Source organism: Mustela erminea, chromosome 1, assembly GCF_009829155.1.
Source record: "Mustela erminea isolate mMusErm1 chromosome 1, mMusErm1.Pri, whole genome shotgun sequence".
Lineage (NCBI taxonomy): Eukaryota > Metazoa > Chordata > Mammalia > Carnivora > Mustelidae > Mustela > Mustela erminea.
The window spans coordinates 67,832,843-67,859,748 of NC_045614.1; the positions used below are offsets into that span (position 1 = coordinate 67,832,843).

The 26,906-nt window shown below is 36.0% G+C and overlaps 1 protein-coding gene across 37 annotated transcripts in view; it reads right to left on the reverse strand.

Moving 5' to 3' along the window:
• CLASP2 (cytoplasmic linker associated protein 2) overlaps positions 1-26,906 on the reverse strand; it is a 190,212-nt gene that overhangs the window by 138,527 nt on the left and 24,779 nt on the right. For 35 of the 37 annotated variants that reach the window (XM_032305950.1, XM_032305676.1, XM_032305597.1 and 32 more), the window contains 2 exons: positions 25,500-25,597; positions 19,764-19,834 (listed from right to left, as the gene is read on the reverse strand). In XM_032305950.1, the coding sequence (XP_032161841.1) occupies positions 19,764-19,834; positions 25,500-25,597 (169 nt within the window). Of the gene's footprint in view, positions 1-14,918; positions 15,599-19,763; positions 19,835-25,499; positions 25,598-26,906 lie in introns of those variants that run through there. The other 2 variants (XM_032305449.1, XM_032306138.1) reach the window with 2 other exon arrangements.

A 26,906-nucleotide genomic window follows, 5' to 3' on the forward strand; every position in this document is an offset into this window, starting at 1 on the left:
CAGTGTAATATCAGCATCCTATACGCACCCTCACTGACCTCCCCCAAATCAATTTTTCCTATCTGAGCCAACTAACCAGTCTTGACTTCTAACTCCATAATTGGCTCTGCCCATTCTTGAGCCTTATATGAAAGGAAACATATAATATCCACTCTGGTATCTAGGTTCTTCTCACACAGTACGTTTGAAGATTCACTTTCATTGCTTATAGTTATCCAGTGTACCACAATTTAGCAATATCCATTCTGCTGATGATAGATCTTTGAGTTGTTGCCAGTTTGAAATTATTATAAAACAGTCTTCCTAAGAGGTAAGCAAACAAAGTTGAAGAGTTCTAAGACTTTTTTTTTTTTTAAGATTTTTAAAATTTCTTTTATTTGACAGAGAGACAGAGATCACAAGTAGGCAGAGAGAGGAGGAAGCAGGCTCCCCGCGGAGCAGAGAGCCCGGTGGGGACTCGATCCCAGGACCCTGAGATCATCACCTGAGCCGAAGGCAGAGGCTTAACCTACTGAGCCACCCAGGCGCCCCGAGTTCTAAGACTCTGAAGCATTATTGTGGAAGTAGGAAACACATTATTTTGGATCGAGTAAGTCAAATATATATATTGTCACCTCTAGGACAAGCAGTACTGGACCAGCAACTGAACATCACCTGGCAGTTTCTTAAAAATGCAAATTCTCCAGCCCCAAGAGAAATCTAATGAGTCAGAAACTCTGGAGATGGGGGCCCAGCATTCTGTGTATTAACAAACCTTCCCAGCAACTCTGATGCATGGTCAAGTTTAAGAGCCACTGCTCAACAGCAGAGGTTGGCAATTTTTTTTTTTTTTCTATAAAGGACTACAGAGTAAATATTTTAGGCTTTGTAAACCATACATGTGGTTTCTCTCTGCAGCTACTCAATTATGCCATTGTAGTGCCAAGGCAGTGATACATGATATGTAAACAAATGGGTGTGGCTGAGTCTCAATAAAATTTTATGTCCATCAGGAGGGTACTGGATTTAGCTTGCAAGGAACAGTTTGCCAATCCCTGCTCTAGAGTAACCACTAAAATAAGAGTAACTGTATATAGGGATGCCTGGGTGGCTTAATTTGTTAAGCACCTGCCTTTGGCTCAGGTCATGATCCCAGGGTCCTGGGATTGAGACCCATATCAGGCTCCTTGCTAAGCACGGAGCCTGCTTCTCCCTCTGCCTACTGCTGTGCTCTTCTCTCTGACAAAGAAATAAGAATCTTTTAAAAAAAAGAGTAACTGTATACATAAAACTACAAGTACAAGATAGATTTTAAAATCTGATTAACTGAAAAGAACCAGGAAGGGGACAAAAAGGACTGAAACAAGTGGATGAAATAGAAATAGAAGGCAAAGGGGCAAAAATGATGCCAAATGTATCAGTAACTACCTTAAAAAGTAAATGAACTAAATATTCCAAGTAAAAGACCAATATTGAGTTTTTAAAAATAGGTTGCTTAAATGAGATACACTTTACAAAGTCACATAAAGGTAAAATGACAAACTGGCAAAAACCAATCAACAGAAAGTAGATGCAGCTATTTTAATTTCAAAACAGTGTGAAGAAGAATTACTAGAGACAGAAACACTCTTAATAATGACAAAGGAGGTCAATCCAACAGGGGAAAAAAAAATCAGAACCCTAAATTTTTATGTACCCAGTAACAAAGCTTCAAAAACATAAATCAAAAAAGGACTTATCTACAGAGTGGAAAAAATTCTTACCACTTCCAATAATGTTATATCTTTTCTTGACGACAAGCTAATTTATAACATGAATTCATCACCACAAGTCCCCCAAATTAAAAAAGTTTTGTAATTTATAGAGATTATAAATATTCTAGGCTTAAAAATATTTTAATTATAAAATATTCAGGCCACATCAATTATATTTCTTATCATACGGCACTTCCTGAAATAATACTTTTAAGAGTGAACTAGAAATTGGACTGAAAGTGAGCAGAAACATTGTCTTATTTATCCTTTAACCCCATTACCTAGAAAAATCCCAGGATAAGTATCATAGTTAACTCTCTTCCTGCTTCCCACCTTTGCCCTTTTGAGCTTGTTTTCTACATCATGTCCTGTGTTGAACAAAGTCACCTAACACCATTGCTCAAAATCCTCTTATGACTCCATAAAAAGGCCTACCAGTACTTCAGTATCTGCAAGATCTTAGATACCATGTAGTTCTCTCCAACGTGATCCAACTTGCTGCTCTCCATCTTTTGCTCCAATGCAGTCTCACCAGTCTCATTGCTGAGACTCCCATGAGGGCCTCTGCACTTTTCCCCTTTGCCTAGAATGCTCTTCCCTTCATAGCTACCCTGTTTATTCACCAATTTCAGATCTTTATTCTCCTATCACCGTCTCAGTGACGTCTTCTCTGGATACTGAAATTATAACATTTCCAACATCCTGACACTACTGATCCATCCCTATACCTCCCTGCTTCCTTTATCTCCTTAGCACTTACCACTTATATATTTTACCTTGCTTATTATCTGACTCTTCCCACTGAAATGTATTATCTATTAGAGTAAGAAGTTTTGTCTCTTTTGTCCACTGCCGTAACTCTGACATGTGGAACGATGCTTAGGACCCATTTCACAGTAGGGAGACCTTCAGTCTCCAGGTTATTGAAACAAAACTCCAAAGGCAAACAACTATAAATTCTGAATAGAATAGACATAAAACAAAACAAAACAAAACAAAAAAAACCCCAACTTTAAAACAATTAAGTATCTGACAAAATAGTAAGAAATGGGGAACAGAATCAGTACTTTGAATTTCTATTCTGAAGGCCTCATAAGGTAAAGGGAATAGAATTTGAATCCCACATAAAAAAGATACAGAGTCTAAAGGAGATTCCTCCCACTGAATGCTGGTATACCAAACAACAATGCTATCAAGGTTAAAGTGAACTGTAAGTAAGCCCTTCTCTTTTTCTTCTTCTTCTTTTTTTTATTGGCCCTTCTCTTCTTATGGCCTTTCATTCTTCTTCTCAAAAGAAAGCACCAGACAAGTAAATCAAAAGGAGTACTTGATTAAGGTCAACTGCTTGAAAAGTCAAGATACTCAAGCCCTTGGAACTTAATAGGCTCACACTAGTAGTATTCCTACTCCCATGCAACAGCCAAGGCAAATGCAAAATTTTCCTGGAATAAAAGACTCTGGACTCATATTATGTGCATGACAGGGAACAAGACACCATAAGCAAGAATAAACAGAAACAGATGATAGGAAGAAATCCACTAAAAATCCTAGAATTATCGAGCATAGACTATAAAAGCTTTACTAGACAAGGTTGAAAATAATTTCAGGGATCAGAAGATTTAAAGAGTGACAGATTTTTAAATATTTCTTTATCGGGGGGGGGCAAGAATATATGCACATGAGCAGAGGAGGGGCAAAGGGAGAGGGAGAGAGAATCCTCAAGCACGCTTCCTGTTGAACACGGAGACCAATGCAGGGCCCAATCCCGGGACCCTGAGATCATGACCTGAGCCAAAATCAGAAGTCAGACATTCAACAGACTAAGCTACCCAGGCGCCCCCCAAAGTTTCAGATTTTTAAAAAACAACCGAACAGAACTTCTAGGAATAAAATAAATGAAATTTAAATTCAGTGGGCAGGCATGACAGATTAGATACAGCTCAAGTGAACTGGAAGATAAATCAGAAAAAAATCACCTGGAATACTTTTAATAGGTACTTTAATATTTACTGAATAAAAAGGATTAAATATAGAAAGCATGATTATAATGACATCTTTGTTCTTATTCCAATGTTTCAAAAAGAAATTACTATGGTTTGGTGCAGAAAATGAACAAGATGAACTTACTAAAAAGTGCTAAAGGATAAAAATTAATAAAGAGGCAAGCTGTATGTGTTATGTGTGTGATGGAAATGGAAAAGGAGGAGAAAAAAAGGAGAGTGGCTGGTAAGAGTAGGAGAAAAAGATGGAGATAACAGATGGGGAGGAAGAAGCGATGGTGACAGAATGTAGGAGGAGATGGAAATAAAGAGGGAAATGGAGGAGAAGGGAAGAAGAGAGATGGAGGAAGAGTGTGGGATAGGGCAGATGTTAAGAAATAAAAAGAAGCCCAAGTAGAAGGTATATGAATACCTTTTGTTGCATTCATATACTAATGGCACACTGTTCTCAGCAAGCACTGAGAAATGACTGGCCCACAATCTCTTATCTGCAATGCTGGAAAGCCAGTAAATTCTAAGAGTCCAGCTTTAGCATGTTTTGTCTTTTTTTTTTAAACTCCGGCGTAGTTAACATACAGTGTTATATTAGTTTCAGGTGTACAATATACTGATTCAATAATTCTATCCATTGTTCAGTACTCATCCCGATACGTGTACTTTTAATCCCCTTCACCTATCACATCCATCCCCCAACTCACCTCCCTTCTGGTAACCATCAGTTTGTTTTCATTGTTAAGAACATTTCGTGGTTTGTCTTTTTCTTTGTTTCTTTGCTGTGTTTCTTAAATTCCACATAGGAGGAAATCATATGATATTTGTCTTTCTCTGACTTATTTCATTTAACATTATACTCTCCAGATCCATCCATGTTGTTGCAAATGGCAACATTTCATTCGTTTTTATGGCTGAGTAATCTTTGCATATTAATGAATGCTAACCCTTTCTTGGGTATGCCATTTGCAAATATCTTCTCCCATTCTGTAGGTTGTCTTTTAGTTTTGTTGACTGTTTTGCTCTGCATAAGCTTTTTATTCTGATGTAGTCCCAACAGTTTATTCTTGCTTTTGTTTCCCTTGCCTTAGCAAACATATTAAGAAAAATGTTGCTATAGCCAGTATCACAGAAATTACTGCCTGTGCTCTTCTAGGATTCTTATGGTTTCAGGTATCACTTTTAGAAGGTCCTTATTGCATTTGAGTTTATTTTTGTCTATGGTCTAAGAAAGTGGGCCAGTTTCATTCTTTTGGATGTAGCTGTCCAGTTATCCCAACACCATTTGTTGAAGAGACTTATATTTTTCCCATTCCATATACCTGCGTCCTTTGTCAAGGATTAATTGACTATAATCATGGATTTCTGGGCTCTCTATTCTGTTCCAGTGATCCATGTTTTGATCACTACAGCTTTAGTGTATCTTGAAATTTGGGACTGTGATACCTCCAGTTTTGATCTTCTTTTTCAAGACTGCTTTGATTCTTTGGGGACTTCTGTGGTTCCATACAAATTTTAGGACTGTTTGTTCTAGTTCTATGAAAAATGTTGTTGGTATTTTGAAAGGGACTGCATTAAATATGCAGATTTCTTTGAAGAGCATAGACATTTTTACAATATTTATTCTTCCAATCCATGAGCACAGAATATCTTTCCATTTGTTTGTGTCACCTTCAATTTCTTTCATCAATGTTTTATAGTTTTTCAGAGTATAGCTCTTTCACTGCCTTGGCTACATTTAATACTAGGTATTTTATTATTTTTGGTGCAACTGTAGATGGGATTATTTTTTTAATTTCTCTTTCTGATGTCTCATTATTAGTGTAGAAAAATGCAATGGATATCTGTACAATGATTTTGTATCCTGTGACTTACTGAATTCATTTGTCACTAGTGCTATGACTGAATTCATTTACCAGTAGTAGTATGACAGAATCTTTCAGGTTTTTATATATAGTATCACATTATTTTGCAAACAGGGAAAGTTTAATTTTCTTCTTACCAGTCTAGATGCCTTTTATTTCTTTTTCTTGGACTTCGAGTACTATGTTGAATCAGAGTGATGAGAGTAGACACCCTTTTCTTATTCTGGATCTTAAGGGAAAAGCTCTCAGTTTTTCACCATTAAGTATGATGTTAGCTATGGGTTTTTCATATATGGCTTTTATTATGTTGAAGTATGTTCCTTCTAAACCTACTTTGTTGAGAGTTTTTATCAAAAATGGATGTTGTATCTTGTCAAATGCTTTTTCTGTGTCTACTAAAATGATCATATGGTTTTATTTACTTATCTCAGAGAGCATGACCTCGAGTAAGAGCATAAGTAGGGAGAACAGCAATGGGAGAGGGAAAAGGAGGCTCCCAGAAAGCCTGATGTGGGGCTTGATTCCAGGACCCTGAGATCATGACCTGAGCCAAAGGCAGACATTTAACCAACTGAGCCACTTAGGAGCCCCTGATCATATGGTTTTTAAACTCTCTTATTGATGTGATGTACCATGTTGATTCATTTGTGAATACTGAACCACCTTTAGATCACCCCCACCCTTAGTGGGGCTAAATCCCACTTGATCATGGTAAATGATTTTTAATTTATTGTTGGATTCGATTTGCTAAAATTTTGTTGATGATTTTTACATATATGTTCATTAGAGATACTGGCCCATAGTGTTCTCTCTCTCTCTCTCTCTTTTTTTTTTTTGTAGTGTCTTTGTCTGGTTGTGGTATCAGAGTGATGTTGGCTTCATAGAATGGATATGGAAGCTTCCCTCTTCTTCTGTTTTTTTGGAATAGTTTGAGAACAATAGGTATTAACTTTTCTTTAAATTATTTTGTCTTTTAAAATTCATTTGGTAGCAAAATCTAAACTGATTTTAAAATCTAAACTAATTTTAGTTTATGGCAAAACACGTGAACTGACATGAGGCTATTTATTGTATTTACTTCACTCATTGTGAATTTGCATATATTTAACAGCAAAAATACTAATGTGCTTGATTATAAGGTGTAGCCCCAGACCCAGCTGGAGTTGTTGCATCATACATGGTTTATGACCATTACCTTTTCTAAAATCTGACCTATTCAGAATTCCAAAACACAGCTGGTCCCCAAGCTTTCAGATATGAACTGTAAACTTATATTACCATAATAAAATCCCTTCATTTTTTTTCTTCTTCCCTTCAAAGGAAAGCCATATATTCAAATGGCTATTCAAACTTTTCAATTCACTTTTATAATTACATGTATTCCAAAACCTGAAATTTCTGCTTCTGAATTCACATAAAGGATGAAAAATCCCTCCATTCTTATATGGCAAACAATAGATAGGAAAGCTAAAACTTTATACCGTATCTAATTTAAAAAATTCATTTTGTGAGGCTTTTCTTCAGTAAACCAACTAGGTCACAAAGAAGAACCCACAACACCATAGCTTTCCATGCACAAATATACTGTTTCATATTAAGTAGCTTCTTATACCAAAGTTCCTCTTTTCTCTTGAAGCTATATCCTTCCCTATTCTAATTAAAACAATGAGTAAGAGGCCTCTGGATTCCTGAATGGTTTTAGTTTTACCTTCTTACATATCTAACAATGACCACGGTCATATGTAACAGATAAATCAGTAACTGAGATTAGGAAACAATAATCACTATAAGTTATAGTACCATAGGTATCTCAGAAAACTGGTTTCAATTGCCTGCACTCCCCATTCTGCTTTTACAATAGAATACTCTCCTTGGCTTTCCTCTGGTCTCTAGCTCAGTCTCTTCCTCCTTTATCCAATCACTAAATGCTGAATATCTTCTCTCTGGACTACACACTTTCTAATTGTCTTCATTCATTCTCAACAGTTTAAAACATCTCTACACTGGGGGCACCTGGGTGGCTCACTGGGTTAAAGCCTCTGCCTTCAGCTCAGGTCATGATCCCAGTCCTGGGATCGAGCCCTGAGTCGGGGAGCCTGCTTCTCCTTCTCGCTCTCTGCCTGCTTGTGACCTCTGTCTGCCAAATAAATAAATAAAATCTTTACAACAAACAAACAAACAAATACCTTTACGCTGACAACTCTTCAAATGTTTGTCTCTATCCTATACCATCTTTGACCTATACCATTCCAAACCTAAATATTCAACTGCCCTACTAAACATCTCCTCCATGGATATCTTGAAGGTATCTCTAATCTGACATATGTAACGTAACACCAATACCATCTCCAAACCTGTTCTCTGTTTTCCCTAAGACTACCTCTATCCCAGTAAATGACATCACCATCGATTTAGCTACTCAAGCTCACAATGTAGGAGCCCCATTCCAAGTTCTCTGCCCCACATGGATCATCTATTAATAATTCTTATTGTATATAACTCCAAGTTATATCTCAAATCTACCTAATTTCTCTTTACTTCTGGTGCCATTCCTAATCTAAGACCAGACCAGTATCTTCTCTGCCTATATTGTTACAACTTCTTAACTGGTCTCCCTGCTTCCATTCTCAACCTTCCAAACCCCAAAGAAGACAATGAGATCATCTAAAAATGTAATTTGGATCAGTGGCTGCTGAAACTGTTAAATGAAAAACTGTTATAAATAACAGATCAGGCTGAAAACAACTGAACCCAATGTTCAATATTAATATGCAAAAAAAAAAAAGATAATCAGACACTGCATGGCTTCCAATAAAAATGCATAATGCATAATACCACCTATAAAAATGTGTGCCAAAAACCGCCCAAGAAACAAAAACAAAAAATTAGACCTGATTCTGATCCATTAAAAGAATTTTTAATTTTCAGGAAACAAAGGGGATATAAAATCCTAAAAAACAAGAACATAAAACCACCACGGCAATGTAATTATCAAAATCTAGTATGTGGGAAAACTTCACCTGAGAGATACTGTTTTTCTTCAACAAGTAAGTGGCAAGAGGAGAAAAAGAAAGACAACTGCTACAGATGACTAGAGCATAAAGTGATATATCAACCAATCACAATGATGAATCTTGTCTGAATTAAAATTCAAACTATAAAAAGATACTTAGGAAACAGCTGAGTAAATCTGAACACTGAATATTTGATACTAAGGGTTAATTTTTTAGGTGTGAAAACTGGTTATCAATAAAATATGTCCTGGTTACAAATAAACCTTTAACTGTTTTTTAAAAAGTTCTCTTTTTAAAAAGACTAAGTTTACTTTACTTTACATGTATGAATACATGTGCGTGTGTCCACACACCCATACCCGGGTCCTGCAGGGTAGGTAGGGCTGAGGAAGATAAGTAGGGTTACAGATAACTAAAGACTGGCTATCTATTGATAATTTCTTGAAGCTGGATAGTAGGTAGTAACAGAGGTTTGTCACTTTATTTCTGGGTATGTATGAAATTCTTCCTTAAAAGAACTATGATAATTTGAATTACCTTGCTCTCTTGCTTAAAACCCTGTAATGGAACCCCAATAAAATTATAAGCAACATCGTCAAGACCACAGAAAGTGAGGCAGAGCAAAGTATGTGAAATCAGCATCCAAAAGATAGCAACAAATTCTCATAAAATGCAAATTTAAAGGATGGAAAGCTTTTGAAGAAGAAAACCACAGCAAAGCTGCAACTCAGAATTCTTAGAAGCAGACTGACACAGCAGTGAGGTTTGATCTACCTCGTAGAATGACAAAGAAGTGACACTCTCTAAGCCAACAAGTACAGGAATGATTTCCAAGGAATCACTAAAAACCTATGAAATGATTTCATCATTAAACTCTTCCCACCCCCAACTCAGAAAGCTCAATATTTTACATATAAATTTGCATGTGCATGAGTGCGCACACACACACACACACACACACACACACACTCTTCTGTAAAAATGGAACGACCAGAGAAGGGAAAAAAAAATTCTTGTTATTGTATAAACTTTTAATTGTTAAAAGTAAAATTTAATGGAAGGGCTGGATAAGGAAGTCAAGGAGATCCCCTAGAATACAAGGTAAAAAGAAAGACATAAAACTTAGGAAAAGAGACAAAACATAATGGACAATGAATCAACATGGGAGATTCAATATTTGGTACAATTCTGTAAGGAGAGACTAAAGCTAATGATGGGGAGAAACTTATTAAAAAAAATAACAGAGGAGGATTTCTCAGAGCTAAAGAAAATAATAGGACTTCAGATGTAAAATAAACAGTAAACATTTAAAATGTATTCGATTTAAACAAAAACAAAAAATTTCAGTAAAGTGATTAGAAATTAAAAATCCAGGTACTTCAAAATTAAACAATGGCCAAATTTTAATATTCACATAAAGATGCTGTGTTTTCAGCAGCATATTTAATCTTAAATTAATAATTTTATTAAAAAAAATAAAGTCCATCTCATATAAAGTTGAAAAGAAACCAAGAAATTTCATAAAGTCTCTTAGAATTTGTAGGTAATCATTAACTTAATTAAAAAGCTACTTGAAGACTTATCCTTTTCTTTAAAGGAGTCCATTAAAAATTTAAGACCTTTGATAGTTCAGTGACGTTAGGGGGCAGACATAACTTAAAACATTATTTGGTATTAATAAAATTAAAAACAACATATTTTACAATAGCCATAATATCAAGGTAAATAATAAATGATGCTCATAAGATTTATTTATTGTTAAGTTTTTTAATTTATTCATTTGAGAGAGACAGAGAGAGGGAGAACACAAGCAGGGGGAAAAGGCGAAGAAGGAGACTTCCTGCTGAGCAAGAAGTCGGCTGCAGGGCTCAATCCCAGGATCCTGGGATCATAACCTGAGCCAAAGGCAAACACTTAGTGGACTGAGCCACCCAGGTGCCCCCATAAGGTTTATTTAGAACCCTCACAGAAACTAGTCATTTTGGGTAAATTTTCATGACAACTATACTTGGTTATAGTAACTGTCAAGAACATCAACTATACATTCTACATGTACCCCCCCCCGCAAAAAAAGATGTAAACCATTTCTTACAAGACTCAGATTCATTAGCAACTTATATGTTGGAAGATACGTTGCTCCTAGTGTCCTAAAACCTTGCACCCAGATTGGTAAAAAGGAGCCTGTTTCAAGAAGGCTAAGATTTTCAATCTTAGCGCCCACTACTGCCACCTATATTGCTGAATGCCCAATCTTTTGTCCCTTGTAATTTACTTTTTCTCCTTATAGACTCTGTTGTCCCCATTATCACTGCTTCAAGAAATAAAAAAAGTTTTTTGGCCTTTTCACCACTAAGTTAAAGGGTTGCCTTCTTTCAGTGATTTGTGTTAACCCATTTCTAGCATAGCACATAAAATATTCAAGGGTATAGAAGAGGAGATACCTACTTAGCACTAATTTCTTGCTATTGTTCCCTTCCTACCAAATCAGTAGTGATATGTCAGTTTGTAGTGGTCTAGAAGGCTTCCCTTTAGAAAGTCAAGGTTATATCATGACTTGTGTATGTTTTCTAAAAAATTCATGTTTGGAAGAATAGACTGTTGAAATGCTCTAAGTGTAGAAACAATTTGCAACAAAACCGTATTTCTTTCCAGCCACTCTGGAGCATAACAACAAAAGGCCAAATTCCTCTCATGAGCTTTTGAGGCAGATTGCAGGGCTCAGTGCCACATAATAATCCTACAGGTTTTTAAACTCTATCTGATTTGACTATCCAGAGCTACTTCACAATCATCTGACTACTTGGTTTTATATTCTTGGGTAAGGATAAAAACCAAACAGAAATGCACAAGAGAGCCACCCTCAACAACTCTTCACTTGATAGTCATTACAGTGTTTCAAAAACCCGAGTTTGCCTAGAAATAAAACTGCTATTAAAATCTTTCATATGGGGGGCCTGGGTGGCTCAGTGGGTTAAAGCCTCTGCCTTCGGCTCAGGTCATGATCCTAGGGTCCTGGCATTGAGCTGCGCATCAGGCTCTCTGCTCAGTGGGGAGCCTGCGTCCCTTTCTCTCTGTCTGCCTCTCTGCCTACTTGTGATCTCTGTCTGTCAAATAAATAAATAAAATCTTTAAAAAAAAATCTTTCATATGGTCTTGAAGTTAAGCTTATATAACAAATATTTAATAGATAATAGATTGATAACCAGAATACATCAAAAACCAACACAAAAGCCAAATAACAACAACAAAAAAGCTGGCTAAGGATGCCAGAACATAATCCATAGAAAAGGAAATACAAATAACCAAACATCTGAAGATGATCAGCCTTATTAGACAACTGAAATGTTTTTAAAAGGGTGAAATATTTTTCACTCATTTGACAGGTAAAATTTAAAACCAGTAATAGTGAGAAATATAAAGAATGCAGGACAGCAGGCACTGATGGTGGGAATATAAGTGGTAAAGCCTCTTTTGGAGGAAATTAGTTACAACCAACACAATCTGAAATGAATAAAAACTTAGATACAGAAATTCTACTTCTAGGGCATTGTAAGAAACATACATGTGTATATGTATACACACATATTATTTGTAGAAACATGTTTCAGAATCATTTAGAAAACTACATGATTAAACAACTTAAAATTCTATAAAAGAAATGGTTATGAAATATCCATACTATGGAATATTACGCAACATTTCAAAGAAGACAGTTGCACATGAGGACATTTAAAAAAAAAAAAAAAGAGAAAAGAAAAAAGAAAAACTCTATGCCAAACCAAGTAGATGTAGCAGACGGCAAAAATACTTTCAGAACAATATTGTTTATATGAACACAATAAAAACAAAACCATTTATTTTGATACTTAATCTACATGTAAGGGACAGTAAAAGGTATGCAGACACCACACTAATTAAAAGTGTTCACCAGGGGCGCCTGGGTGGCTCAGTGGGTTAGTGCCTGCTTCTCTGCCTACTTGTAATCTCTATCTGTCAAATAATAAATAAAATCTTAAAATAAATAAATAAATAAATAAAAGTGTTCCCCACTGTTTATATCTGGGCTTGAAGGTGGTTCAGAGGGGAAACTTTACCGTATCTGTAGTGTTTAAATTTTAAGAAGAAGATATTTCTGTTAATTAAAATAAAAAAAAAAATAGAAACAACACAGGTTAGGAATGACATAATCCATTTGTTATACATGTTTACATGATACTAGTATAATATATGTGTACAATATGTGAGAAAGATCAATATAGAGAGTATATGAAACTGTTAAAAACTAGAAATCGCAAGATTACCTGTTACTATATATCTTTACTATTTAGAGCTATTTTTATCTTTTAAAATTTTTTAAGCAAACACTAGGTTCAACATGGGGTTCAGACTCACAACCCCAAGATCAAGAGTATCATCCTTTACCCACTGAGCCAATCAGGTTGCCCCCCAGATTTCTTTTTTTTTTTTTTTAACATTTTATTTATTTATTTGACAGAGAGAGATCACAAGTAGGCAGAGCAGCAGGCGGAGAGAGAGGACGAAGCAGGCTCCCTGTTGAGCAGAGAGCCCGATGTGGGGCTCGATCCCAGGACCCTGGGATCACGACCCAAGCCAAAGGCAGAGACCTTAACCCACTGAGCCACCCAGGTGCCCCCAGATTTCCTAGTTTTAAATTAAGGTGTATTACTATAATTATCAATAAAATAAAAGTATTTCCATTTTGAAGAACAGGATGAGCAGGAAGGTTACCCTCTGAACTTCGTAAAAGGCTGCTACTTGATTTTTTAAAATCAGTACATTCCTAAGTAGTTGGAATATATTTATGTATTGCTTGAAAAAAGAAAAGTAAGGATACACTAACAGTCATCAAATCTATGTTTAAGAACAAAATAAAATGTGGATATGGCCCCAATCAAATGCAACATTTAGAGTTACCAGTAAATTAAGGTTTAAAACATAAATAAATATATAAACTTGGCAATGCCCTTAAGTATATGAGAACTTAACTTGCTAATTTTGATGGATTTTGCCTTAAAAATTAATAGTGATAATTATTTCCAAAACGACATAAAACAGTTATGTAAATCCTTGGAATAAACCATTATAATACCAAAAGAAAATATACTCTATTTCTATTAACACGTACATACAGTTTAAATGACTATTTACCAACACCATCATTCTGGTACATTTGCATCCCATTCCTCATAGTCCCAAGGGGGAAAACTCCTAAGAGAGACGTCATTATATCATCATAAGGAAGGATAAAACTGTTAGACTTAAAACTTCCAAATACAGACCAGTCTTCCTTGAGAACCTAATGAAAAATACACAGACTATTTTTCAGGAACTTTAAGTTCCCCTTCATACACATCCCTGGCATTGATGATACTATAAAATATACCTCTAAGCATATTAACAAAAGCTTTAATAATGAAAAAATCCATGCTCAGTTAAGTGTTATGAAGGACAATACCAAATGCAACTTGACATTCTAGATTTGGTTCTGGTTTGCTCTCTGTGCCTAGATCTAGGATTTATCCTGTCAGCAAGCCTCAGTTTCCTAATCTGTGCAATGGAAACACCAAAATACTCTGTACACTTCATATAGTTATTTGTACCTGAGAAGTTAAGGTATACTAAGTATACTAAACTGCTTTGGAACACTATAAAGCACTATAGAAATATTTTTTAAATTATTATTATAATAAAACACTAGCAAAATCAATTTTTAATAAAATTATACCCTATACAGGACTTGTAAAAAACAATATTTTCTAGAAAACTATTTACTAGGGACACTGACAAATCACAAGCATATTAATTAAAATAGTGTCTATGGCAAGCCATTTTCCTTTAAATACTTTATTACCACAAAATTCTACTTGTCATATACAATAGCAAAGATGACAAGCTTCCTAAGCAAACCTTTCTGCCAAAATCTGCCATTCTTCTAAGGGCCATATTCCATATTCTCTCTTCAAAGCTTTTGCATATATTCCATGTTTCTTGCAATAGCCCTTCATAACCACTACAAAAGGCTGAGGGCTTATTTGGGTTGCAAGGTAAATTGTCATATTCGCCAGATTCCATATAGACGTATCAGGTAGAAAAGGATACTAAATGGCAAGTAAGCACACATGTGCATATATGCACACACGACTGTGTACACACACACACACACACACACACACACACACACACACAGTGTCCTTCGTTCTTCAGGGAGAAATATATTTCTTACACAGCAAATGATCGTCACTTTAAAAGGAAGTGTTTAACACAAGCATAAGAAGAAAAACACATCTTACTCACCATCTCCCATAGCCATTCAGATGGTCCAGGGAGCTTTCTCAAACCAAGAGGTCAAACAGCACAGCAAATAAATGCAGCTCGGTGCCTGCGCCACTGGGCTCGGCCTGCAGCCTGCAGACACCCGGAGCACTGTGTGACCCAGGCCGCACTGCAGCTCTGCACCGCAATAGCCAACAGCTGCTACTCCACTTCAAAATAAAAGTCTGGGGTCTTGCTGAAAATCCTCGTCTATTTAGCAGAACCTAGCAGAGCTTGATCAAGATTACTCTTTAACTGCACATATGTGGTGACATACAGGTTATGATGCTTCCCCTTGTACTGGCTGCCCGATATTTTAATGTAAGAAAAGCTCTGGAGCCAACAAATGTCATCCCACTGGGGGACTTTTAATGCAATCATCAAAACACAAGGCATGTGTTCAGCAATCATTTTCTGCTTCCCTAAAGATATCCATGTAATCAGTAGCAATCACATGATCTGATGGATTAACTGATTTGTGCCTTTTTAAAAAGGTTTTCATCCTTTTGTCATTACCTTTTAATATTTACAACAGAAGACTGCTAGAAGTGCACAAACAGGGATAGCCCAGTTTCCATGATTAACTGCTCTCATTATGCAGGAAGCATTTCTGGCTGCCGTAAACAAATCACGTCAAAGGCAGCCCATCAAAGGCTGCTCTGTGTGTGGACAGCAGAGCCACACGGAACAAAGCTTGCTTCTGGTGGAGACAGAACCCAGTCAGTGCGCAGCTGCAGGACACGGAGCACCCACCATCCAAGCTGCACAAACATCAGCACATTGTCAAGCTCCGGGAAGCCCTGGGGCTCATGGTCACAAACAGACACATTTTTAAATCAATCTAAGGGCCGCTTTGCTTTTCATGAAAGTGTATGCAACAACCATATAAAAAACTAGACTGCATGTTACTTTATTGCCTCTTATAAGCCAAGTTTCAAGGTAATTTCAAAGCCTAATTCCTATGCTTTGTTTTATTGCCAGCCTCCTAGAGCATTCTTTTCCTAGCAACTGTTTCAAATAGAGAAGTGGGGAAACATTTTATAATGATTTCACCCCAAGACTTCATTAGGTTCTATGCAAATGAGACAAATCAGAATTATGCATAGTTTTTTCACAGTCAAAGAGAAAAAGACTTGCAGTCACAGCCACCAACACTGTTGGTGTTTACATCTTAGCGTAGGAGATGGTCTAGAAAGCTCCATGACAACAACAGGCCCAGCCACAATCACAGGGGGCCTGCATTTCCCAGCCTTTTCCTTCCTCCAGGGCTGGTATTGCCTTCTTCCAGCCTTGATCGGATTAATATTAAACTCAGTTTCCTTCTCACAGCCGAACTAATTCTACTGTATTTAGGGATACTGCCTAACTTACTTTGAAATATGAGAATTAAAGTCTGGCTTGAAAAACCCTCAAGACCAAAAAAAAAAAAAAAAAAAAAAAAAAAAGCATTTCTCCCTTTCCTAAACTAAATGATACGCTCACATCACTGATGATACATTTACTTTGTGTCTCCAGAGTGCTGAACTAACTCTCTAGAAAATCAAGTCAAAGAATTCAACCAAAACTTGAATCAAGAAAATAGATAAAGCAGTTTTGAACGAAATCAGGAAAAAAGCACGAGATATTATTTACTATAATAATAATTTTAAAAGTGCCCCGAGACATGCATAAAGGAGAAGACGTAGACTAAAGAGGAAAAAATAACTCTTATAATCAAGTTATACCACCTTTATAACCTGAGTTTTTTGCTTTTGTCTGTTTACTAAAATGACTTCTTTCATCTCAAAGCACTCTAAATCAATATAAAAAGTTTGATGTTTCATTATTATGGCTTCAGGCACAGACACACTAAAAAATTTTATTTAACATAACAGTTTCTAGAATATCATATGGAACAAATCTGAACTGAATGCCATGTTTGGGTGAATTCATAACAATTTGCTTTGCACATGTACACCAAGTGTGAGAAAGAAAAGGTGGTATCTTCAATGGCTCTCAGTTTCCACAATTTTATTTTGAGCCTTTATTTTGCCCTAAAATGTATTTCTGTCCCATAACTTCAAAGTTTTAGGCTGGGTGCACTATTACAATAAGTCAAAAGGGCTGGAAATTTTGTAGGGAAAAATCATACAAAAATTTAAAAAAGAGTATTACTTTGGGTACTAACTTTTTGCCTTCAAATTATTACTTATAAAAATTCATTTTCAGTGTTCTGTTAATAGACTTCTCTACCTATAAAAATTATTAAAAAATTATTCATTGTCCTGGGTTGGGATAACACACATACCATAATGTTAGTGGAAATTATTTTTTCATTTAATGCTTTTCACTTAGCTGCAAGGATTTTAGAAATAATTTAAATTAATTTCATTAAATTCATTAAACAAAGGGTAGTTGTAATCCTTCCCATTACCAATTATAATCACTCCGGATAATCATTCGCTTATTTGCTTACTTGTTTACAATCTATCTCCCTCACTAGAATGTAGGCTCCCTGAAGCAGAAACTTCTCTTGTTGAGAAGGACAGATCATGTCTCAACAGTGCTGAGACATGATCTAATTTACATTTTAAGATCATTCTCACTTCTGGGTAGAAAACATTCTAGAAGGCAAACATGGAACAGAAATCTACTGCATAATCCAGGTAAAAGCTGAAGATTTAGAGTGGGGTTTTAGCAGTGGAGATGGGGGAAAAAAGGACAAATTTTAGATACATTAGGACTTCAAAGGTAGACAGACTGGGTGATCAATCCAGGTTTCTAGCCTGAGCTGACGGTGGTGGCACTGACTGAAATGGGCAAAATGGGGGAACAATAGATTTTAGGGGAATAAAGAGATAACAACAGGCTTTCTACTTTTGGACATGTTAAGCCTGAGAGCCTATTAGGCACTCCAAAGGAAATGTCATCGAGGCTACAAACTACCAAATCTAGAATATAAGAGAGATGAGTGAGGCCAGAACCACACATTTAGAAGTCAACAGCAAATAGTTATCATTTAAAGCCTTTGAGTTGGATTACATTACAGAGAATACAGACAAGCGAGAGGAGAGACCTGGGCCCTGGGACTTGCCAACATAATAAACAGGCTTCCCTCTTATAGTCTCTTCCATTAATTATGAATCCAATAAAGTATTTTTCAATGACAGCATAATATTGTCATCAAAAACATCCTGACCTACTTCTACACCCCACTGTATACCTCTTAGAATTTAACATTCACATATGACCACACTTAAAATATTCAGATAATCTCCAATACAAAAAAAATCTCTAAAGACTCCCTCCAAGAGAAATAAATGCCAGATACTGACTCCAAACCTCCTGTTTATGGAGAGAGAAACAAGAGAAAAAGAAATGGGAGCTAAGAGAATAGGGAATATAAAATCTCCTATTTTGAAGATAACAGAAATAACCTCACAAAATACAAGAAAGGCAGCACTTTCAAAATAAACTGTATCCAAATAATACCTTAAATTTATAATATGCATTATACTTTTCTCTTAGAGTTGTAACTACAAAGTCTGGAATACACAAATGAGAATGCACTATAAATGGTATGAAAACACAGCAGTCTCAATCCAAGGAATTTTAACAACTATCCATCTTCCTGCTGTTTCTGGTTTCTATGGAAATAGAGGTAACTGCTGGAAAAATAAGGATGAGGTACTTAAAACACCTTCTATTCAGAGAAGAGTGAGAAAAGCTGGCAGTCAGGGTGAGGATTGGTAACGCTGAAGTCAATTTATGCTTGTGGAACCAAGTTTAGATCAGGGTAGACACAATCTTTTTAACATTAAACTCTCACTCCATCTGAATTCCTGCAACACAACAATGCTCAGTCTTGGTTTAATCCAGAGAAAAAGAACTAAATTATATTAGTAACTAGTTTCTTCATTATATGATTATACAACTCACACACCAATTTTTTCCCACTACATCAATTACATTACTAAGCTAGTCATGCTCTATTTATTTACTTTAGAGAGAGGGAACGCGCCTGTGCACGAGGGGAGGAACAGAAGGAGAGGAGAAGGGAAGCAGACTCTCAGTTGAGTTCAGGCCTTGAGATCATGACCTGAGCCCAAACTAAGAGCTGACACTTAACAGACTGAACCACCCAGGTGCCTTCCTACCCCACTCTCTTTAATAGGAACCTACTTTCCTAGGAAGAAAAACCTATGTTATCTTTGGAAATAGAATATATTTTTCACATACACGGATAAAAACTAAAATCTGGGTAAATGCCACCCACTAAAAGCAAACACAATCTAGCAACCTTACAAAAAGAAGAGCAACCACAAAACTGAGTTAAGTGCCAGATATTAACCTGAAACCACCTTGAATTCCAATTGAGAAGCCAAAGATGATTATGCTGGTAAAGTTTCTACTTCTATGTCTCTTCACCAGTATCATCACTGAGAGTCTACACATAAGTGAAATAAAGCCCACCAACCCCAAAACTTTTATTAAAAACAACTAAGTAAAACAATTACTTTTGGAATAAAACTATTTTATGCAAGGAACATGGAAGGCAAGAGAGTCAACAAATCTTCAACCCAGAAGCTACAAAAAATAAGCCAAAAGAACAGTATCATTTTACATAACTGACCCAAAATTAAATTTTCAGTTACTCTTAAAGAGTCAGAGAATAGATGATAATTAGCAGTATCTAAAGACATTCTTATACCCTAATTAAGCTTCAAGCCACAAAATCAAATCTGCTGAGTGATTTAATAGTTGATTTGAAAACACATTTTAGTATCTAAAACTTTGCTAAATAATCTTAGAAATGTTTGACAAGTGAAATAACTTATTTATTCTTACCTTTGCAGACACTCAAAATCATACCGCCTGACTTTTGCACTTCATCAAATTTGGCAAAAATCACCTCTAACCTGGGAATAAAGAATACATTTTGTTTTATACAGTTTAAATAGAAACAATTTCCTTGACCACCTCCCTGAGAAAAGTATGTTCAGGAATTCAGTTTCATACAACTCTCTTTTACAACTCTCACTTACTGAGAGAAAACACCAAGCCCATCCTGCTTGAGTACAGAAGCAACCAAACACAGGCAGCACCTACATGCACACAGTTTCATGTTTCCTCATAAAATTAGTTCTCCAAACCCATCAAAAATACTTGTTACAACCTTATAATAAATGTACTCAGTCACCAAGACCTCTTTAAAAAGTACATGAACTCATGCAAAGAAAACATAAGGCAAACATAAAAACAATGAAATATAAAACGACAGAAACTAAGGTGATACGGATAAGACTAACACTAACATCTTCTCTATTAACCTACTTTCTTTCAACACCAATTCTGTTACTGTTCCTGATTATATTCAGAAGTACTTTCTATACTTCTGGTATCACTTCTTTTTTTAGTTAACAATGTGTTTCTTATTACAAAAGCAGTGTACATTCATTATAAAAGAAAACTAGGAAACATAATTAGGAACAAAGAAAAAAACCCAAACACAATTCCACCATCCAACTTTTTTTGAATTGTGTGCTGATGGTTTGTATTCATATATAAATTTTCTTCAGATCAAAATGGTATCATGCTGATAGCAGTATTTTTTAGTCTGCTTTGCTTTTACTTTCCAATATATCATGCTATGATTTATTTATTTATTTTTTGAGAGAGAGAGAGAAAGCAAGCACAGGTGGGGAAGTAGGGGAAGGAGGGGGAGAGGGAGAGAAAAAAAATCTCAAGCAGGTTCCACGCTCAGCACAAAGCCCAACATGGCGCTCAATCTCAGGACTCTGAGATTATGACCTGAGCTGAAATCATGAGTCAGATACTTAACTGACTGGGTCACCTAGGTGCCCCTATGATATGATTTATTCTTAAAGTCAGAACTTAGAGATTTGGGGAAGGAAAGAGGGCCATTGTCATTTTGTTTTTAACTGCCACATGTTCTCTGACTTATGTTATGTTATGACTTAATGTTTCTGTCATAGTGTCATTTTTACAACCTTAGTTAAGCCATGGTCCATATCCTGTCATTTCCTTCTTTCCTTTTTTTTTTTTTTTTAAGATTTTATTTATTTATTTCATAGACAGAGATCACAAGTAGGCAGAGAGGAAGGCAGAGAGAAAGAGAGGGAAGCAGAGAGCCCAATTTGGGGCTCGATCCCAGAATCCTGGGATCATGACCTGAGCTGAAGGCAGAGGCTTTAACCCAATGAGCCACCCCAGCGCCCCCATATCCTGTCAGTTCTTAGTTGTAAACTGAGAATGCAGACACTTTCTATCTTAACAATATATGTTTTTTAGAGGCTCCTGAGTGGCTCAGTGGGTTGAGGCCTCTGCCTTCAGCTTGGGTCATGATTCCAGGGTCCTGGGTTCAAGCCCCATGTCGGGCTCTCTGCTCAGGGGGGAGCCTGCTTCCCCTTTTCCCTATGCCTGCTGCTCTGCCTACTTGTGATCTCTGTCAAATAAATAAATAAAATCTTTAAAACATAGTTGTTTTTTAGAGTTGAAAACCTTCTAGACACTCATCATAATGTGATTTCTAAACGTTAGCCTCCTACCCCCACTGAATTCAACAAATAAAACATTCACAACAAATAAAAATATTCACAAATCTGAAAGCAAGCACTTCAGTTTAAAGACACAGGTTGCTTCATCCTACAGAACAGTATCTTCCAGAGTCTTAGGGAGACAGCAGAACAAGATGCCCAGAGACAAGATGTGGACAAGATGAAATGGGAGAGGGAACACTGGAATTGGAAGGTGGGACACCTCAGAATGAAGACCGCAGAGGTCAAGTACAGAAAGGATAGTATCCAGGAGAGCTCTTTGGGGAAAATGGCGGAACAAGATATTAAGAAGCATGAAAATAACACTTAGAGTAGCAAAATAGGAGTAGGAAACTGAGGACAGAAAGCTCTGAACCCCCATTTCATACCATTTTCAAAGAAAATACCACATGGACTATAAATCTAAATGTGAATAAAACTTCATGACAATCGCCCAGAGAATGTCCTTTAAGTTATTAGGGTAAGTAAAGATTTCTTAAACTGGGCACAGAAATGTCTAATCATAAAGGAAATGACCAAAAGCGACATCAAAATAAAAAACTTACGTACATTAAAAGACACCATCAAAAAAGTAAAAAGGCAAATCACAAGGTGGGAGAAGATACCTGAAACATATACATAGCTGACAATGGGCTTGTACCTAGAACGTATGTTAAAAAGTCCCCCTAATCAATTTTTTAAAAAAAGATTTTATTTATTTATTTAACAGAGAGAGTTCACAAGTAGGCACAGAAGCAGCCGGGGCGGTGGAGGGGAGCAGGCTCCCCACTGAGCAGAGAGCCGATGCGGGACTCGATCCCAGGACCCTAAGATCATGACCCGAGCCGAAGGCAGAGGCTTAACCCACTGAGCCACTCAGGCGCCCCCTCCTAATCAATTTTTAAAAAGTGACAGACCACTCAGTTTTCAAAAATAGGCAAAAGACCTGAAAAGACACTTTGAAAGAACATATCCAAATGAATGATAAATACATGAAATGGTTCTTCTCTTTATTAGTTATTAGAAAAATGCAGATTACCGCTATAATGAAAACACATATACCAGAAACCTAAAATTATTAAGATTCAGACTAATAATGCTAAATATCAGTGAAAATGTAGAATAACAGGAACTTGCAAACAGTGTCAGCAAGAAAATAAATGGTTACAACCACTCTGGAAAACTGTTTGTCAATTATCAATTATAGGTGAACATACCAGATGGCCCAGCAATCCCACTCTTAGATTAAGAGACGAATACACATGTACACCAAAAGACATGTACAAGAATGTTTTTAATAGCATTATTCTAAAGAGCTACAAACTGAAAATAACTCACAAGTCCATCATTAGTATGGATTCATAAAGTAGGACTTATTCATAAAAAAGTAAATGGCAATGAAAATGAAACAACTATAGCCAGATCCAACATTCCAAATGAATTAAAACAACAAGGGGCACCTGGGTGGCTCAGATGGTTGAGCAACTCTCAGTTTTAGTTCAGGTCATACTCTCAGGGTTGTAGGATCGAGTCCTATGGTGGGTTCCCAGCTCAGCAGTGGGTCTGCTTAAGGATTCTCTTCCTCTGCAACCCCCCAAAATAAGTAAATAAATCTCTAAGAAATAATAATAACAACATTAACTGAAAAAAGCCAGACACAAAAGAGCACATACTATATGATTCCATTTATATAAAATTCAAAAATTCAAGAATTAAGAAGGAATTAGGGAAGCTTCTAGATTATAATATTCAACTTTGCTACCTATGTGGATACATGGGTGTATTCACTTTATGATAATTTACAGAACTGTATACTCATGATTTACATACATTTCTGTATGGATGTCATACTTACATAAAATTATAAATTATTAAAAATTTTTAGATAGAAATCTCAAAATATATTATGGAATATACATACATATACACATACACATAAATACATTACATTAATATCATTTCTTTCATTTACATAAAATGATGTAAAGTTTACTCAAATGAAATTGTTAGCCCTGTAAGTAGAAAATGAGTAAGTAAACAAAATGCACATTTAATGGACTATCTTATTATAAAAAAATAATTAGTACTAGAAAAAAACTACATGGTAAGAGAGATAGCCAGATATGATGAGAGTTAGAACATCCCTCTGAAGTAGTCTTCCATCTCCTGACACCCCACCCCCTACCACCAAAACTCAAATCAAGCCTTGAGATCCAACTACCAATTTGTAGGATATAAAGACAGAAGGATATGTTAAATGATACCACAGAAAAAGAATCAGCAATATTTGGAATATGGGAAACTTTACAGGATAAACTACCTACCTTGTTCAACAAATAAACACAAGAGAAAAAAGTGTTGGAGGTACGTAAAGATTTACAAAGACTTGTAAGAACTTACCAACTATTTGTTGGACTTTATTTGGATATGGATTCAAAGAAAACTATAAACATATATACAGACTTACGACATTTATGAAACAACTGGAAATTTGAATGCTGACTGGATATCTGATTTATAGAACTATTTGCAAAAAAAACTTTAAGTTGTGATGCTAGTACTGAATGCACTGAATAACAGATGAAATAAAATGACTTGGGATTTGCTTCAAAATAAAACAAGAGTAAGTAGGTAAGATTATAACATACAAAACTGGCCATGAGTTTTTAATTGTTGAAGCTGGGTATGGGTACATGAAGTTCATTACACTATTGTCTACTTCAGTCTATGTTTGAAATTTTCAGTAATAAAAAGTTAAAAGAAATCCTTCTGAGTCCCCCTTAAAATGGGACTAAAATGGGATTACCAAAAAATTTAACTGGAGTAATATCTTTAACAAAAATAGAAACTCTGAAAAGTACTAAAGGAAAAAAATTACCTTTGGAAAAAATGTTCTGATACATGAAAAGCTCATCAATGTGATTTTTACTGATTTAACTGATGCCACTGTACTCAGATATTCTTAATTTTCCTTTTGATTTAACTAGATTTTAAGAGTAGTGACTTTTTTTTTAAAGATTTTACTTATTTATTTGACAGAGAGATAGAACCAGAGAGTATAAGCAGGGGGAATGGCAGAGAGAGAGGGAGAAGGAGACTCTGCTGAAAAGGGAGCCGGAGGTGGGACTTAATCCCAGGACCCTGAGATCATGACCTGAGCTGAAGGCAGACACTTAACCGAATAAGCCATCCAGGTGCCCCCGTAGTGACTAATTCTTATATAGCTTTCTGTTATCCAGTATCTTGTGTAATACCTTTCAACAGGAGGCACTCAAAAAAAATATTTAATGAGTAGATTAATATTTTTACTAAATTCTTTTTTTTAAAGATTTTATTTATTTATTTGATAGAGAGATAACAAGTAGGCAGAGAGGCAGGCAGAGAGAGCGGGGGAAGCAGGCTCCCTGCTGAGCAGAGAGCCAGATGGGGGCTCTATCCCAGGACCCTGAGATCATGACCTGAGCTGAAGGCAGAGGCTTTAACCCACTGAGCCACCAAGGCGCCCCATTTTTGCTAAATTCTTGATTAAGCATCTTCCAAGTAATGATTATTACTGTCTGGTATCAAAAGACAGTTTCCTGGATGATATTTAGTTACATATTAAATAATATATGAATATATAATCAAACAGTGTCAAAAAAATTGCAGGATGTAAAGAACTTTTTAAACGTGAAAACCTACACATCTTTTTGTAACTTGTGAATTTTATTTTATTTTTTTTAAAGATTTTATTTATTTGACAGAGAGAGCAAGAGAATACAAGCAGAGGTAATAGCAGAGGGAGAGGGAGAAGCAGGCTCTCTGTTGAGCAAGGAACTGGACATGGGACTTGATCCCAGGAGTCTGGGATCATGACCTGAGCTGAAGGCAGACATTTAACCAACTGAACCACCCAGGCACCCATATCTTGTGACTTTTAAAAATCTCAGAAAACTGAAACTATTTAAAACAAACATATATGAAATTAAAACTTACAAAATGAGTAGCCAAAAAAAAAAAAAAAAAAAAAAAATTTAGCAAGACTTACCTAGCAGGAGGAATTCCTCTCTTACAGAGATCCACCCTCACTCTCTCTCCCACATGTCTATAGATCTCCACTATAGCCAATACTGCAGCATCTCTCACCTGTCAAGGAATTCAGAACTTAAGCTTAGATGAGACATAATAAAATATGTCATCTCACGACACCATTACAACTTAAAGTTCTCAGTTGGTTTTAATGCTTCTAAACCCCTAAGAGATTTTGGCAGGTCAGTAACAAAAACCAAGAGGACCTGCTGAGAAAACTCTAGAGAAACCTTGTAAAAGGTTTTGTAGAAATCTAAGAAACATGTATATAAAAGTTACTAATGCGGCTTTTTAAAAATCTTCTTTTTGCAGTAAGACTGCACAAAGAACTGCCAATAAGTCTATGAATACAAATTTTATTGTGGCCAATATATTTCCCTGGAATAAAACTGCCCTTCAAGAATGTGGACTGAACTCAACACCAGTTTTCATAGCATCATTCTTTACGATAGCCAAAAGGTGGAGCAAACCCAAATATCCACCTAAGGATGAATGTATGAACAAAATGTGGTATACACATACAGTGGAATATTATTCAGCCTTAAAAAGGGAAGAGCAGAAATTCTGACACATGCTACAATAGAGATGAACTTTGAAGACATTATGCTATGTGAAATATGCCAGATACAAAAGGACAAATTGTATGGTTCTTCTTTCATGGAGTACCTAGAGTAGTATAATCATATGGAGAGAAAGTAAAACGTGATTGTCAGGAGCTGGGGGGTTGGGAAGAATGGGGAGTTATTATTTAATGGGTACAGAGTTTGGAAGATGAAAAAGTTCTGGAAATGGATGGCGGTGATGGTTGCACAACAGCGTGAATGTACTTAATGCCAATGAATTATATACTAAAAAATGACTGGAAAGGTAAATTTTATGTTGTGTATATTTTAGCACAAATAAAGAAAAAACATGTGGCCTCAAGACAAGAATTTGGAAGACAGCTCCAGTTCCCTTGCACAGGTCACAAAGAACAAATAAAGAGGTAATAGAACTCTCTTCAAACTTCCAGAGGGAGAGCCAGCGTCTAATAGCAAGGAATACTTTATCTAGAGTTATTCCAAATGCCCAAGCTATGACAAAAAGGTTACAGTCAAGGTTCAAATCCACTAAGATGGACAAGATCCAGGATACACCTCTGTATTATGCCTACAGCATACATAGCTCAAGTAAAGAAAATTACAAATTTCCTCTGTTAAATAGGGTTATGACTTTTGTAAAAAGCTGTTGTTATGCAACCACATTCAGGAATGAAGAAAGGACACTGACAATCTGTCCTCACAAATAACAAATAAAAGAACTATAAAAAGGAATCAAGTTCTTTGTCACTTAGTCTTTCAAACCCAAGATCTATCCTTTTGGTCCC